Source organism: Hypanus sabinus, chromosome 9, assembly GCF_030144855.1.
Source record: "Hypanus sabinus isolate sHypSab1 chromosome 9, sHypSab1.hap1, whole genome shotgun sequence".
NCBI lineage: Eukaryota > Metazoa > Chordata > Chondrichthyes > Myliobatiformes > Dasyatidae > Hypanus > Hypanus sabinus.
In genome coordinates, this window is record NC_082714.1 from 168,891,339 (window position 1) to 168,905,868 (window position 14,530).

The window sequence follows — 14,530 nt, forward strand, 5'->3', positions numbered from 1 at the left end:
CAGAAAGGATGTGTTGTCATTTGAGATAATCCAGAAGACGTTTACAAGGATGATTCTAGGAATGAAGGGGTTAACATATGAGGAGCATTTGGCAGCTTTGGGCCTGTACTCACTGGAATTCAGAAGAATGCATGGGGATCTCATTGAAACCTACCAAATGTTGAAAGGACTAGATGGGCTGGATGTGGAGGTTTTGTTTCATATGATGAGGGTATCCAGAACTAGAGGGCGACCCTTTATAATAGAAGTTATTAAAAAATTGGATAGATATATGGACAGGAAAGGAATGGAGGGTTGTGGGTTGAATGCAGGTCAGTGGGACTAGGTGAGAGTAAGCGTTCGGCACGGACTAGAAGGGCCGAGATGGCTTGTTTCTGTGCTGTAATTGTTATATGGTTATATGTTATATAAGTAAGGAAAAGTTCTTTTAGCCAGAGAATAGTAAATCTGTGGAATGGATAATCAGTGGAGCTTCAACATTCAATTTGTCATCCTTTTGTACTACCAGTTGGTCACTTTATTTTATCCTTCCCCAGGTACATGCCTGTTGTAGTTCCCAAGTGATTTTGGATTTGTTATCATATTCTTTGTGAGCTTTAGATTCATGTTATATAAGCGTTACTGAAATGCAGAATGACTGACCGATTTTGTTTTTTCACATCCTTCCCCAGTACATGGAAGAAACTTTGTCTCCAATGTGGTGTGAGATGTTGTTGTTTGATCAGATACTCATTGAAGGAAGTAAAGATGAACTGAAGGATGATCCACCCATAATCATCATCAATATCTTCGACTTTAACAGCTTTGTGAGTTTCTTAAAGAATATACATCATCAGGATAAAAATACTTAATCCATGTTACATTTTATTCATAGAATTACAAATATTTGTAGCACATAGGAGGACATTATGTCTATTTCTGTTGTATAAATGCCATGACAATTATCGGCATAGAATTCATCAGCTTCTGGGGAATGTCAATTCTTATGCATTCCATGACACCTATTATCTCCTCTTGCTTACTTTCATAAAGCTAAATTCTGTCCTTTCCCCTCTTGTTCAGTTGGTTGTGGACAAATGACAAATGGTCTCTAATATATGATTTGAAGAATTTTTCACCTTCTGTTTCCTTAGTTTTAGGGCAGGAAAACCCCCTATTGTTATTTTCCTCATGCATAAAAATGAGAGATGTTATATTTGTACATGGGCTCCCTGGATTACTAATGACCAGAATTCCAAATTTACTCAAATTCTTCAATATTTCTCGAAGATAGTAATTAGGATAACAAAATCTTTCATGATACTCAGTAATCACTGAATACAGTATTTATTGTATGAGTTTAATTATGGATTAGGGCTATTCTTCATTAACTAAAGGTATATATATGTCGAGCAATACACTTGGAACAGCAATACACTCAGGAACAGAACCCTTATGTAACATGGGCATTGCCCATATTCAGACAACTGAAACTGTATGACACAAAGGTTAAAGGACAGTGAACACAAATCTGTCACAGTATAACATCTGTGCAGTACAGTGAGTACAAGACTGCTTTTGCATATCATTGTGGTATTGTACTAGTGGGTGTGGGTCCATATTACACTGAGTAGCCACTTTATTATACACACCTCTACACCAGCTTGTTAATGCAAATATCTAATTAGCCAATCATGTAGCAGCAGCTCAATGCATAAAAGCATGCAGACATGGTTATGACATTCATTTGTTGTTCAGACCAGAAATCTGAATGAGGAAGAAAGGTGATCTAAGTGAATTTGACTGTGGGATGATTGTTGTTGCCAGGTGGGATGGTCTGAGTATCTCAGAAACTGCTGATCTTCTGGGAGTTCCATGCACAGCAGTCTCTAGAGTTTACAGAGAATGGCGCGACAAACAAAAATTCCAATGAGCACAGTTCTATGGGTGAAAACACCTTCTTATTGAGAGAGGTCAAAGGAGAAAGGTCAGACTGGTTCAAGCTGACAGGAAGGCAACAGTAACTCAATCACATGTTACAACAGTGGTGTGCAGAAGAGCATCTCTGAATAGAGGGGATTTAATTCTCCACCTCTTCCTTCCTATAAACAACCCAGGCCTCTAGATGAAAGTTGGCAAAGAAACTGTGAATTCATGTCTCTCTTCTGTGATGTTTCATTTAGATCTGCAGTGATTTTGTATCATGGCATGTTTGAATGATAATTTCTAACAGTACCATTCCATAAATTGCAGGGCAGCCCTGAATTCCTTGGACGAGCTTTTGCAGTTCCCCAGATTAAACTGCAGGAAGAAAAATATGAGAAACCAACCTTAGAATTTCATGACATTTACAAAGGCAAAACAAGGGGTGGTGAACTGCTGGCAGCTTTTGAACTGATCGAACTCGATTACAGTGGATATGGAGAGGTAGGAAAACCAATCCTTCTCAAATCATTGACTTGCCTCCATAGCTAAAGTGAATGATAGTTATTCATTACCTTTAGTTACCCATGCTGGATTCCATTATTGAGGAAGTTATAGAAGAATTTCCAAAGATAATATAGAAATACATAAGATAATCAAAGAAAATGATATTTACCAAATTTGCTAGAGTTGTTTTGACTAGAAGTTGGGCTCCTATGGTAAAGCAAGGACAAAGTACTTCATGTAGGGAAAATGATCAATCTAGCCACAGCCCTTTCCAGCAGAGGTGAAAGGAAATGTGAAGTGATAATGAGGACAGTGCAGTTGGCAGGAGGGAAGGTTAGGGATGAAGTAATAAACAGGATAGGCAAAGGAGAATTGGTTGATGTTGTGCACTTGGATTTTCAGAATCCCTTTGACAAGTTGCCACACGTGAGGCTGCTTAACAAGCTATGAGCCCATAGTATTACATGGCAGATTCTAGCATGGATAAAGAAGTGGCTGATTGGCAGGAGGTAAAGAGTGGGAATAAAAGGAGCCTTTTCTAACTGGCTGCCAGTGACTAATTGTGTTCCACAGGGATCTGTGTTGGGCCCGATTCTTTTTACGTTTGGAAAGCTCAAACAAATAAATAGAGGAGTAACTCAAGCAGAGCGGCCTGTGGAAAGCAGCCAGTGAGTGAGTGGGCCAGTGAAGGAGTGGAGCTTTGAGGCTTTGACTCAAGAAGCTTTGACGAGAAGAGGCGGAGGACGAGCTTGTTCCCAGTTCGTCTTTACAATGCCTCCTGAGACGGTGATGTGCCTCTCCCGTGAGATGTGGCAGTCTTGGGGGAACTCCCCTCTCCCGCAGAGTCACATCTGCCAGAAGTGCTTGCGGCTGGGTGATCTGGAAAACCGTGTGAGGAATCTGGAGCAGCGGCTGGATGACCTTCGACTCATAAGGGAGAATGAGGCAGTCATAGATGAGAGCTACAGGGAGGTAGTCACACCTGGGCTGCGGGAAGCTGGTCGTTGGGTGACAGTCAGAGGGGGGAAGCAAAGATGAGTAGACAGGTAGTGCAGAGCACCCCCGTACCAATTCCCCTGAATAATAAGTTTACCGTCCTGGATACTGTTGGCGAGGACGACTGACCAGGTGTGAGCCACGGTGGCAGGGCCTCTGGCACTGAGTCTGACCCTGTCGTGCAGAAGGGTGGGACGGAGAAGAGGAGAGCTGTTGTCATTGGAGACTCTATAGTCAGGGGAGTAGACAGGAGATTTTGTGGACGTGAGAAGGACACCCGCATGGTTTGTTGCCTACCGGGTGCCAGGGTCCGAGATGTCTCTGACTGGGTGCATGACATCCTGGCACAAGAGGGAAGCAACCAGAAATTGTGATACATGTTGGTACCAATGACATAGCCAGGAAGAGGGATAAGGTCCTGAAGTGTGAGTTTCGGGAACTAGGCAGAAGGCTGAAGAACAGGATCTCAAGGGTGGCGTTCTCAAGATTGCTGACAGTATTACGTGATAGTGATGGTAAGAATTGGAGGAGATCGCAGTTGAATGCGTGGCTGAGGAGTTGGTGCAGGGGGCAGGGTTTTAGATTTTTGGATCATTGGGATCTCTTCTGGGGAAGGTGGGACCTGTACAGATTGGATGGGTTGCACCTGAACTCGAGGGGGAGCAATATCCTTGCAGGTAGGTTTGCTAGCATGGTTCAGGAGGGTTTAAACTAATTTTCAAGGGGGATGGGACTCAGAGTGATAGAGCAGTGAAAGAAGTGCATGGAGTAAATCCAGATCTAGCATATAGAGAGGCTTTGAGGAAAGAGAAGCAGAATAAAGGGTATAAAGGTAGTAAGGTAGAAGGGCTGGTGTGTGTACTTCAATGCAAGAAGCATCAGGAACAAAGGTGATGAACTGAGAGCTTGGATACATACATACATGGAACTATGATGTAGTGGCCATTACAGAGACTTGGCTGGCACCAGGGCAGGAATGGATTCTCAATATTCCTGGATTTCAGTGCTTTAAAAGGGATAGAGAGGGGGGAAAGGGGGGGGGGGGAAGGGGAGGAGGGGTGGCATTACTGGTCAGGGATACTATTAAAGCTACAAAAAGGGTGGGTAATGTAGCAGGATCCTCTTTTGAGTCAGTATGGGTGGAAGTCAGGAACAGGAAGGGAGCAGTTACTCTATTGGGGGTTTATTATAGATCCCCTGGTAGCAGCAGAGATACCGAGGAGCAGATTGGGAGGCAGATTTTGGAAAGGTGCAACAATAACAGGGTTGTTATCATGGGTGACTTTAACTTCCCTAATATTGTTTGGCACCTGATTAGTTTCAAGAGTCTATATAACCATATAACCATATAGCCATATAACAATCACAGCACGGAAACAGGCCATCTTGGCCCTCCTAGTCCGTGCCGAACCCTTAATCTCACCTAGTCCCACCTACCCGCACTCAGCCCATAACCCTCCACTCCTTTCCTGTCCATATACCTATCCAATTTTACCTTAAATGACACAACTGAACTGGCCTCTACTACTTCTACAGGAAGCTCATTCCACACAGCTATCACTTTTTGAGTAAAGAAATACCCCCTCGTGTTTCCCTTAAACTTCTGCCCCCTAACTCTCAAATCATGTCCTCTAGTTTGAATCTCCCCTACTCTCAATGGAAACAGCCTGTTCACGTCAACTCTATCTATCCCTCTCAAAATTTTAAATACCTCGATCAAATCCCCCCTCAACCTTCTACGCTCCAATGAATAGAGACCTAACTTGTTCAACCTTTCTCTGTAACTTAATTGCTGAAACCCAGGTAACATCCTAGTAAATCATCTCTGCAATCTCTCTAATTTATTGATATCTTTCCTATAATTCGGTGACCAGAACTGCACACAATATTCCAAATTTGGCCTTACCAATGCCTTGTACAACTTTAGCATTACATCCCAACTTCTGTACTCAATGCTTTGATTTATAAAGGCCAGCGTTCCAAAAGCCCTCTTCACCACCCTATCTACATGAGACTCCACTTTCAGGGAACTATGCACAGTTATTCCTAGATCTCTCTGTTCCTCTGCATTCCTCAATGCCCTACCATTTACTCTGTATGTTCTATTTGGATTATTCCTGCCAAAATGTAGAACCTCACACTTCTCAGCATTAAACTCCATCTGCCAACGTTCAGCCCATTCTTCTAACCGGCATAAATCTCCCTGCAAGCTTTGAAAATCCACCTCATTATCCACAACACCTCCTACCTTAGTATCATCGGCATACTTACTAATCCAATTTACCACCCCATCATCCAGATCATTTATGTATATTACAAACAACATTGGGCCCAAAACAGATCCCTGAGGCACCCCGCTAGTCACCGGCCTCCATCCCAATAAACAATTATCCACCACTACTCTCTGGCATCTCCCATCTAGCCACTGTTGAATCCATTTTATTACTCCAGCATTAATACCTAACGACTGAACCTTCTTAACTAACCTTCCATGTGGAACTTTGTCAAAGGCTTTGCTGAAGTCCATATAGACTACATCCACTGCCTTACCCTCGTCAACATTCCTCGTAACTTCTTCAAAAAATTCAATAAGGTTTGTCAAACATGACCTTCCACACACAAATCCATGCTGGCTACTTCTAATCAGATCCCGTATATCCAAATAATTATAAATACTATCTCTAAGAATACTTTCCATTAATTTACCCACCACTGATGTCAAACTGACAGGTCTATAATTGCTAGGCTTCCTTCTAGAACCCTTTTTAAACAATGGAACCACATGAGCAATACGCCAAACCTCCGGCACAATCCCCGTTTCTAATGACATATTAAAGATCTCCATCAGAGCTCCTGCTATTTCTACACAAACTTCCCTCAAGGTCCTGGGGAATATCCTGTCAGGACCCGGAGATTTATCCACTTTTAAATTTCTTAAAAGCGCCAGTACCTCCACCTTTTTAATTGTCATAGGTTCCATAACTTCCTTACTTGTTTCCCACACCTTAGACAATTCAATATCCTTCTCCTTAGTGAATACCGAAGAGAAGAAATCATTCAAAATCTCTCCCATCTCCTTTGGTTCCACACATAGCTGACCACTCTGATTCTCTAAGGGGCCAATTTTATCCCTCACTATCCTCTTGCTTTTAATATAACTGTAGAAACCTTTCGGATTTACTTTCACCTTATTTGCCAACCTCGTATCTTCTTTTAGCTTTTCTAATCTCTTTCTTAAGATTCCTTTTACATTCTTTATATTCCTCGAGCAATTCCTTTACTCCATGCTGCCTATATCTATTGTTGACATCCCTCTTTTTCCAAACCAAATTTCTAATATCCCTTGAAAACCATGGTGCTCTCAAACCTTTAACCTTTCCTTTCACCCTAACAGGAACATAAAGATTCTGTACCCTCATAATTTCACCCTTAAATGACCTCCATTTCTCTATTACATCCTTCCCATAAAACAACTTGACCCAATCCACTCTCTCTAAATCCCTTCGCATCCCCTCAAAGTTAGCCTTTCTCCAATCAAAAATCTCAACTCTAGGTCCAGTCCTTCTCCATAATTATATTGAAGCTAATGCTATTGTGATCACTGGATCCGAAGTGCTCCCCAACACATACATCTGTCAGCTGACCTATCGCATTCCCTAACAGGAGATCCAACACTGCCCCATCTCTAGTCGGTACTTATATGTATTGTTGCAAAAAACTATCCTGCACACATTTCACAAACTCTAAACCATCCAGCCTTTTTACAGAATGAGCTTCCCAGTCTACGTGTGGAAAATTAAAATCTTCCACAATCACCACCTTGTGTTTACTACAAATATCTGCTATCTCCTTACACATTTGCTCTTCCAACTCACGCGCCCCATTGGGTGGCCTATAATACACTCCTATCAGTGTTACTGCACCTTTCCCATTCTTCAATTCCACCCAAATGGCCTCCCTAGAGGAGCTCTCTAATCTATCCTTCCAAAGCACTGCCATAAGATTTTCTCGGACAAGCAATGCAACACCTCCTCCTCTGGCCCCTCCTACTCTATCACACCTGAAGCAACTAAATCCAGGAATATTTAGTTGCCAATCACACCCTTCCTGCAACCATGTTTCACTAATAGCTACAACATCATAATTCCAGGTATCAATCCACACTTTAAGCTCATCCACCTTTCTTACAATGCTCCTAGCATTAAAATAGATACATTTAAGATACTCTCCATCTCCTCCTCTCTTTCCATCCCTAACAATGCATTCAAATTTATTATCCTTTTCTTTCTTCTCCCCTACATCTTCGGGCTGAGCGCATCCCTTCTCCATCACCTGCCTTTCCTCCCTCACACACTGTCTATTTACTTGCTCCACTGGTGAACTAACCTCCTCTCCCATAGTCTCCTCAAATAGTCTCCCGCCCCCCCATCTTACTAGTTTAAAGTCCGCCCTGTAGCCCTAGCAAACCTCCCCGCTAGGATGTTGGTCCCCCCACGATTCAAGTGTAACCCGTCCTTCTTGAACAGGTCACTCCTGCCCCAGAAGAGGTCCCAATGGTCCAGAAACTTGAATCCCTGCCCCCTGCTCCTCCACCTAATTCTATTCCTACTCTCACTGTCGCGTGGCACAGGCAGTAATCCCAAGATTACTACCTTTGCGGTCCTTCTTCTTAACTGCCTTCCTAACTCCCTATACTCTCGTTTCAGGACCTCTTCCCCTTTCCTTCCTATGTCATTGGTACCTACATGTACCACGACCTCTGGCTCTTCACCCTCCCACTTCAGGATATCTTGGATGCGATCAGAAACGTCCCGAACCCTGGCACCAGGGAGGCAAATTACCATCCGGGGCTCCCGGTCACCTCCACAGAAACGCCTGTCTGAGCCACTGACTATTGAGTCCCCTATTACTATGGACCTCTTTCTTCTAACCTACCCTTCTGAGCTACAGGGCCATCCTCTGTGCCGGAGGCTCGGCCACTGTCACTCCAACCAGGTAGGCTGTCCCCCCCAACAGTACTCAAACATGAGTACTTATTGTCAAGGGGTACAGCCACTGGGGTACTCTCTAGTACCTGCCTCTTCCCCTTCCTGACTGTAACCCACCTATCTGCCTCCCGTGGTCCCGGAGTGACCACCTGCCTGTAACTCCTCTCTATCACCTCCTCACTCTCCCTGACCAGGCGAAGGTCATCGAGCTGCAGCTCCAGTTCCCTAACTGGGTCCCTCAGGAGCTGCAGTTCGGCGCACCTGGCGCAGATGTGGACGTCCGGGAGGCTCGGAGACTCCAGGATCTCCCACATCCGACACCGAGAACAACAAGCTGCCCTCACACTCATACCTCCCAAATAACTGAAAATACAAGAACTAAAAGATAAGCCTACTGTGCCCTCTTCCGCCTAAGCCCCCGAGCCCAAGCCCTACACTCTGCACCCGGCTCACTCCGCTGCCCGCAAACGAAGCTGCCTGCTTCTTAAGGCGGCGTTCTTTATATATCTTCCCTCCTTCCCGGGCCTCCTTCACGCGCCTGCGCAGTCCCGCCTCTCAGAACTCCGATCTGAGAAGCAATTGGACAATTTGAAAATGGCCGCCGCCGCACTTCCTCTCAAGCTTCGCTGTCCTCTTCCAAAAGAGAACTACCTCACTCAGTATCTCCTTTATATCTAGATGGGGCAGAATTTGTTAAGTGTGTTCAGGACGGATTCCTGCCACAGTAAATTGACAGGCCGACTGGGGGAATGCCATACTAGATCTAGTATTAGGTAATGAACCGGGTCAGGTCATAGATCTGTCAGTGGGTGAGCATCTGGGGGACAGTGATCACCACTCCCTGGCCTTTAGCATTATTATGGAAAAGGATAGAATCAGAGAGGACAGGAAAATTTTTAATTGGGGAGGGGCAAATTATGAGGCTATAAGGCTAGAACTTGCAGGTGTGAATTGGGAAGATGTTTTTGCAGGGAAATGTACTATGGTCATGTGGTCGATGTTTAAGGATGTTTTGCAGGACGTTAGGGATAAATTTGTCCCAGTGAGGAAGATAAAGAATGGTAGGGTGAAAGAACCATGGGTGACAAGTGAAGTGGAAAATCTAGTCAGGTGGAAGAAAGCAGCATACATGAGGTTTAGGAAGCAAGGATCAGATGGGTCTATTGAGGAATATAGGGTAGCAAGAAAGGTGCTTAAGAAGGGGCTGAGAAGAGCAAGAAAGGGGCATGAGAAGGCCTTGGCGAGTAGGTTGAAGGAAAACCCCAAGGCATTCTTCAATTGTGTGAAGAACAAAAGGATGACAGGAGTGAAAGTAGGACCGATTAGAGATAAAAGTGGGAAGATGTTCCTGGAGGCTGTGGAAGTGAGCGAGGTCCTCAATGAATATTTCTCTTCAGTATTCACCAATGAGAGGGAACTTGGTGACGGTGAGGACAATATGAGTGAGGTTGATTTTCTTGAGCATGTTGATATTAGGGAGAGGAGGTGCTGGAGTTGTTAAAATACATTAGAACGGATAAGTCCCCGGGGCCTGATGGAATATTCCCCAGGCTGCTCCACGAGGCGAGTGAAGAGATTGCTGAGCCTCTGGCTAGGATCTTTATGTCCTCGTTGTCCATGGGAATGGTACCGGAGGATTGGAGGGAGGTGAATGTTGTCCCTTTGTTCAAAAAAGGTAGCAGGGATAGTCCAGGTAATTATAGACCAGTGAGCCTTACATCTGTGGTGGGAAAACTGTTGGAAAAGATTCTTAGAGATATGATCTATGGGCATTTAGAGAATCATGGTCTGATCAGGGACAGTCAGCATGGCTTTGTGAAGAGCAGATCATGTCTAACAAGCCTGATAGAGTTCTTTGAGGAGGTGACCAGGCATATAGATGAGGGTAGTGCAGTGGATGTGATTTACATGGATTTTAGTAAGGCATTTGACAAGGTTCCACACGGTAGACTTATTCAGAAAGTCAGAAAGCATGGGATCCAGGGAAATTTGGCCAGGTGGATTCAGAATTGGCTTGCCTGCAGAAGGCAGAGGGTCGTGGTGGAGGGAGTACATTCAGATTGGAGGGTTGTGACTAGTGGTGTCCCACAAGGATCTGTTCTGGGACCTCTACTTTTCGTGAGTTTTATTAACAACCTGAATGTAGGGGTAGAAGGGTGGGTTGGCAAGTTTGCAGATGACACAAAGGTTGGTGGTGTTGTAGATAATGTAGAGGATTGTCGAAGATTGCAGAGAGACATTGATAGGCTGCAGAAGTGGGCTGAGAAGTGGCAGATGGAGTTCAACCCGGAGAAGTGTGAGGTGGTACACTTTGGAAGGACAAACTCCAAGGCAGTGCGGAGGAGCCGAGGGATCTGGGGATACATGTCCACAGATCCCTGAAAGTTGCCTCACAGATAGATAGGGTAGTTAAGAAAGCTTATGGGGTGTTAGCTTTCATAAATCGAGGGATAGAGTTTAAAAGATGCGATGGAATGATGCAGCTCTATAAAACTCTGGTTAGGCCACACTTGGAGTACTGTGTCCAGTTCTGGTCACCTCACTATAGGAAGGATGTGGAAGCATTGGAAAGGGTACAGGGGAGATTTACCAGGATGCTGCCTGGTTTAGAGAGTATGGATTATGATCTGAGATTAGGGGAGCTAGGGGTTTTACTCTTTGGAGAGAAGGAGGATAAGAGGAGACATGATAGAGGTGTACAAGATATTAAGAGGAATAGTTAGAGTGGATAGTCAGCGCCTCTTCCCCAGGGCACCACTGCTCAGTACAAGAGGACATGGCTTTAAGGTAAGGGGAGGGAAGTTCAAGCAGGATATTAGAGGAAGGCTCTTTACTCAGATAGTGGTTGGTGTGTGGAATGCACTGCCTGAGTCTGTGGTGGAGGCAGATACACAAGTGAAGTTTAAGAGACTACTAGACATGTATAAGGAGGAATTTAAGGTGGGGGGTTAAGTGGGAGGCAGGGTTTGAGGGTCAGTACAACATTTAGGGCCGAAGGGCCTGTAATGTGCTGTACTATGCTATGTTCTATGTGATATATCAACATGTTGGATGATGGAATTGAAAGCTTTGTTGCAAAGTTTGCAGACAAAATGGTTCTTGATTGGTCAGGGCATGAAGAGATATGGGGTGGTTGGTGCTGAGAAAAAAATTGGATCAGCCATGATCAATGACAGAGCAGACTCGAGGGGCCAAATGGCACAATTCTGCTCATATATCTTATGGTCTTATACTGTTTTCAGTGTTGCCTGCCAATGGTTAGGCTTCTCATTAAGGATACTATAGGCTGAACTTAGAATGTAAGTTTGATGAAACTTTTTAAAACTGATAGCAATTAAAATACACAACTCAAATAAAAACAGTCTTAGAATTGTTATCTGAGATTGGCATAAATTTGGAAGTTAAAGGTATGACTGAATATAATGTAAGGGATTTTGATTGAAGGCACAAATATTAAGAGAATATTGTGCAAGAGTGAAAAAGCTCCACTTTAATCAGATGGGATCCATATTCTGAGAATCGAAAGCTAAGTATGCTCTTTCAAAGAGAACTTTGGAAACTTGATCATTAAGTGCATCAGGACTGATAGCATTAGATTTTCAATATAAGGGATTTGAGGACTTTGGTTCAGTGCAGAAATGTGGTACTGGGGTAGAGAGTTAACCATGTTCTGAGTGAATGCTGGAGGGGGCAAGAGGAGTTGAATGGTCTATACCTAATTTCACTTCCTATGCTCTTATAACAACCCCTTACGGAATCTATGATTATTATATTTTGGTGATTTTAGTTTCTCCTACCGCTAGATGATGATCTAATGTATGTTCTGTTCCTGGACATGTTCCATTGACATTTTCATTTAAGCATCATAATAGTTGCCTGCAAATTTACATTTGCTGTGAAGATTTATATAGACACAACCTTTATTTCTTTAAATTTGATTTATCAACTGGGATAATTTTGAGATAAACACCAAATAGTTTATATAAAAGAAACTGAGTAAATGTTTTAGGATTCTTAAGGTCAGGGGTAAATTCGGACAGTTGGTATGAGTACAAATGTATTCATTTAACTTCTCAAAGTAAGTGAGAGATTTGCTGAGCATCAATAGTAGTGGAAAGTGAGATATGATGCAGATGGGAAGGGATTTTCAATCCCATTGATGGGGCAGAATCCCATAGATTGGGGTTTAATCCCACTGAGGGGGCAGAATCCCATAGATTGAGTTTTAATCCTATTGAGGCAGAATCCCACAGATTGGGGTTTAGTCCCACTGAGGGGGTAGAATCCCACAGATTGGGGTCTAATCCTATTGAGGAGGCAGAATCCCATAGATTAGAGCCTAATCCCCTTGAGGAGCCAGAATCTTACAGATTGAAGACTAATCCCATTGAGGTAGAATCTCACAGATTGAGGTCTAACCCATTGAGGCAGAATCCCACTGATTAAGGCCTAATCCCATTGAGGGGGTAGAATCTTACAGATTGAAGTCTAATTCCATTGAGGCAGAATCCCACAGATTACGGCCTAGTCCCATTGAAGAGGCAGAATATCACAGATTGAGGACTAATCCCATTAAGGCAGAATCCCACATATTGGGGTCTAATCCCATTGAGGAGGCAAAATCTCACAGATTGAGGACTAATCCCATTAAGGTAGAATGTCACAGATTGGGGTTTAATCCCATTGAGGCAGAATCCCACAGATTGGGGTCTGAACCTATTGAGGCAGAATCCCACAGATTGGGGTCTGATCCTACTGAGGGGGCAGAATGTCACATATTGGGGCCTAATCCCATTGAGGCAGAAACTCACAGATTGGGGTCTAATCCCATTGAAGGGGTAGAATCCCACAGATTAGTGTCTAATCCCATTGAGGGGGTAGAATCTCACAGATTGAAGTCTAATCCCATTGAGGCAGAATCCCACAGATTATGGCCTAGTCCCATTGAAGAGGCAGAATATCACAGATTGACTAATCCCATTAAGGCAGAATGTCATAGATTAGGGTTTAATCCCATTGAGGCAGAATCCCACAGATTGGGGTCTGAACCTATTGAGGCAGAATCCCACAGATTGGGGTCTGATCCTATTGAGGCAGAAACTCACAGATTGGGGTCTAATCCCATTGAAGGGGTAGAATCCCACAGATTAGGGTCTAATTCCATTGAAGGGGTAGAATCCCACAGATTAGGGTCTAATTCCATTGAAGGGGTAGAATCCCACAGATTAGGGTCTAATCCCATTGAAGGGGTAGAATCCCACAGATTAGGGTCTAATCCCATTGAAGGGGTAGAATCCCACAGATTAGGGTCTAATTCCATTGAGGAGGCAGAATTTCATAGATTTGGGGTCTAACCTAATTTTTCAAAGTAAACAAAAGGAAGCACGAATGTGCTCAAAAAATGTTTAACCAAAGTGAAACAAGTAGAGGAACATCTCTTACCTATGATCTGTTTCAGCCTTCTCTGCCAGAAGATGTGGAATCCAGGAATCCAGAATTTCTTGATGTACAGGAAAAACATTTCATTATTCCTGTGACAATCCGGCCAACACTCAAGAAGTTCAGAATTGAGGTAATTATTGTCACGATCCGGTCCGCTGACTTTTTAATTGTTGATTTCCTTTTCTCCATGTTTTGCCTGGCTCCTTGATTGAGGCACCTGATTCTTATTCAAACTGGCAACATAAAAGCTCTGGCTTACATCTACTCGCTGCTGGTTCGTCACCTCAGCAGTGTGGCTATGCTCATTCCAAGCCGCCAAGAATAAGGGACTGTCTTCCGAGCCGCTAGGAATAACGGATACTCTTCTGAGCAAAGATACAAATGGACTGTCATTGTTCGTTTTTGTCGTCTCATGTCCAGCTGAGTGTTGCCGGCCATTTTGCCTTTGCTCTGAGCCGGGATGTGAGTGGTCTGTCGTTGTTTGTTTTTGGTCGTCTCATGTCCATCTAAATAATTGCCAGCCGTTTACTGTTTCATGACCTACTATGTGTCAAGATTCGTAGTGTCGGTTGTTAGTTGGTTTAGTTGTCTTGTTCCCAGCTGAGTAGGTCCAGCCATTTGCCACTACTACGAGTTGGGAATTCTGTTGCTTCGTGTCTAGTTGAGGATTGCTGGCTGTTTGCCGCTCCTCCGAG

The 14,530-nt window shown here is 43.8% G+C and overlaps 1 protein-coding gene across 5 annotated transcripts in view; it reads left to right on the plus strand.

Moving 5' to 3' along the window:
• fer1l4 (fer-1 like family member 4) overlaps positions 1-14,530 on the plus strand; it is a 397,456-nt gene that overhangs the window by 190,263 nt on the left and 192,663 nt on the right. For all 5 annotated transcript variants that reach the window (XM_059981120.1, XM_059981116.1, XM_059981117.1 and 2 more), the window contains 3 exons: positions 672-806; positions 2,233-2,406; positions 13,852-13,965. In XM_059981120.1, coding sequence (XP_059837103.1) covers positions 672-806; positions 2,233-2,406; positions 13,852-13,965 — 423 coding nt within the window. The remainder of the gene's footprint in view (positions 1-671; positions 807-2,232; positions 2,407-13,851; positions 13,966-14,530) is intronic.